This window comes from Euprymna scolopes, chromosome 21, assembly GCF_053919585.1.
Source record: "Euprymna scolopes isolate OS-2025 chromosome 21, ASM5391958v1, whole genome shotgun sequence".
Lineage (NCBI taxonomy): Eukaryota > Metazoa > Mollusca > Cephalopoda > Sepiida > Sepiolidae > Euprymna > Euprymna scolopes.
In genome coordinates, this window is record NC_136502.1 from 66,135,725 (window position 1) to 66,138,191 (window position 2,467).

Consider the following 2,467-nt stretch of genomic DNA (forward strand, 5'->3'; position numbering starts at 1 on the left):
TCTGCGCGGGCGCACGCTCACAGGCGGTCCCCTTGTTTGGATATGATGAGTGACATCGTGTTTAACTTTGTCACCGTTAAATATAGGACGCGTTAATTCCGGGAAACCTCGCAGCAAATCTGTATACGGATCCGTGGTGTCTTTACGTATAACTGGGCTGATCTCGGTCGACCCACTGATTATGCCTTGCACGGAACGTCCAGTGTTGTTATCAATGAGTTTGCCACGTTTGACATCTACCAGGATGCCGAAATGGTGCAGAAAATCCGCCCCTAAAATCGGAACGGGTAGCTTTGCGACGATGAAGACCCAACGTAGTGCGCGCTGTAATCCAAGATTTAATGTTATCGATGTCTCTCCGTAAGTAGGAATGGAGGAGTGGTTCACTGCGTGTAGAAATATATTTGATTGAGGACGCTTCTCTTTCACGAACTTCTTAGGGATGATACTGACTTCCGCACCGGTATCAACGAGAAATCGTATACTAGTGGTTCTATCAGTCACATACAGGGTGCGACGAATGTTGTTCTTGCCAGGAGTGTCTGCCGCTCCTACTGCCTGGCCTGGGTGTTTCCCGAGAGACGTTTCTTCGTATATGAACATGGCTGGTGGCATCGGTAAGCTCTTTCACCGAAACGCGCGTGGTACTTGCAGAGCCCACCGCTGTTCTGAGTGCTGCTAAATCGCCGGGGACAGACTCGCTCAGTGGGGTGCTTATGCATTTTTGGTTTGAGCTGGAGGTCACGTAACTGTTCACTCAGGTCGTGAATCATTTGAGCCTGTCGCTCTAGTTCCTCGCGTATATCCATGGAGGGGTTTGCGACGTTAGGCGGGGCATCGTTAGAGTTGGGCGTGTGAACTGGGGCTATGGAAACGGTCACGTCCATAATTTTGTCGGCTAATTCCGCTAGCTCCTCGATGGTTGTGGAGTCATTCGAAGAGGCGAGTGTCATTTGAATACTCGATAGCAGTCTATTAACGAAAAGTTGTTTAAGTATGTCCGGCGGTAGTGAGTTCTCACCCATCAACAGCTTCATACGTCTGAGTAACTGCGATGGTTTCCGATCTCCGAGTTCTTCATCTACGAGAAGTTGACGAAGGCGTTTCTGCTGTGAATCGGTTGTCCTCCGAATCAATTCCGATTTGAAATAATCGTAGCTGATCGATCCAGGGGGTGCCATTATCAAGTCGCGAACCTCTGCCATTACTTCATGCGTTAATGCGGCCACCACGTGGTTGAATTTCGTCACATCGCTCAGAATCCTTTGCGTGTAGAACTGGGCCTCTACGTGTGCGAACCATAATGTTGGATCGTGCGTCCAAAAAGGTGGAATCCTCAAAATAGCCTGAGTAGCCGTCGTTGAAGGAAGCGCCTCACTGTCCATCGTGGGGAACACGTTGAAGAGAATGATGATCGCAGAAAATCTCCGTGAGATCCTTTATGCCTAGAAAACCCGATGTGCCGCTAAGGTCAACATGTACGTCATTCGGTGTGCGCGTAGTCGCTGAGAATTTTCCCTTGTGTGATTACAGGTAATTCTTCCTTATTGATATCCACACTTCCTTGCGTGTTCCGCCAAAGTCTGACGAAGAAGAGGGGTCACCAGTGAAGCGGGGTGCTCGCTGGGCAAAACAACGAGCATCTCACTTACGATTAATTTTTCAAAACATTTCGTATGAAAGTAAACATCTGGAAAAATCAATTAAAAACAAACAAATCATCAGACTTAGCTCTTTGTAATAGATGTGAATTTATTTGCCTGGAATATCTCACTCGTGTTATTTTTAGTCCTAAAATAAAGAAAAGAAATCCTTCTTGACCGGTTCAATGTTTTTTGACGTCACGTTGGAAATTAATTTTTTTTAGGAAATGCGTCGAGTAAGGAGCTGAAGGAAAGATAAGAATGTTTTTCTTTCTTTTTGTGTGTTGTTTCATCAATGGGAAATCGGCACAAATGTGTTGCGCACAAGCGACGGAGCGTGACAGTAACGAATCTTAACTTCTCGGGTGCCGAGCAAAAAGAGATCGAGAGAGTTCTTGAATTTTGGCGCCACGCCTTTTTTTGTCTTTTTTTCGGAGCTCTCCGGAAACGGTGAAATGTTCAAATGTCCTGACAAAATAAATTCCCGGGTAGACGCTACATATTCAACACATTTGCATTTATAGTCAACGAACATTGTAAAGATTTAATGCATTTCAATAATATTCAATAACATAAATAGTCAATAACCATTGTAAATATTCAAAACATTTACATTTATAGTCAACGAACATTGTAAACATTTAATGCATTTCAATAATATTCGATAACATAGTCAATAACCATTGTAAATATTCAAAACATTTGCATTTATAGTAAACGAACATTGTAAACATTTAATGCATTTCAATAATATTCAATAACATAAATAGTCAATAACCATTGTAAATATTCAAAACATTTGCATTTATAGTCAACGAACATTG

The 2,467-nt window shown here is 43.3% G+C and overlaps 1 protein-coding gene across 1 annotated transcript; it reads right to left on the reverse strand.

Annotated features, from left to right (window-relative positions):
* Nucleotides 1-551: 551 nt before the first annotated feature.
* LOC145242828 (uncharacterized) lies at nt 552-1,385 on the reverse strand. The gene has a single exon (XM_080105950.1). The coding sequence runs from the start codon at nt 1,383-1,385 to the stop codon at nt 552-554; it is 834 nt and encodes a 277-aa protein (XP_079962076.1).
* Between the last annotated feature and the right edge of the window lie 1,082 nt (nt 1,386-2,467).

Bases quoted from the DNA above. Each gene is read 5' to 3' on its own strand.
- LOC145242828 (XM_080105950.1), bottom strand. From the start codon at position 1,385: ATGGACAGTGAGGCGCTTCCTTCAACGACGGCTACTCAGGCTATTTTG.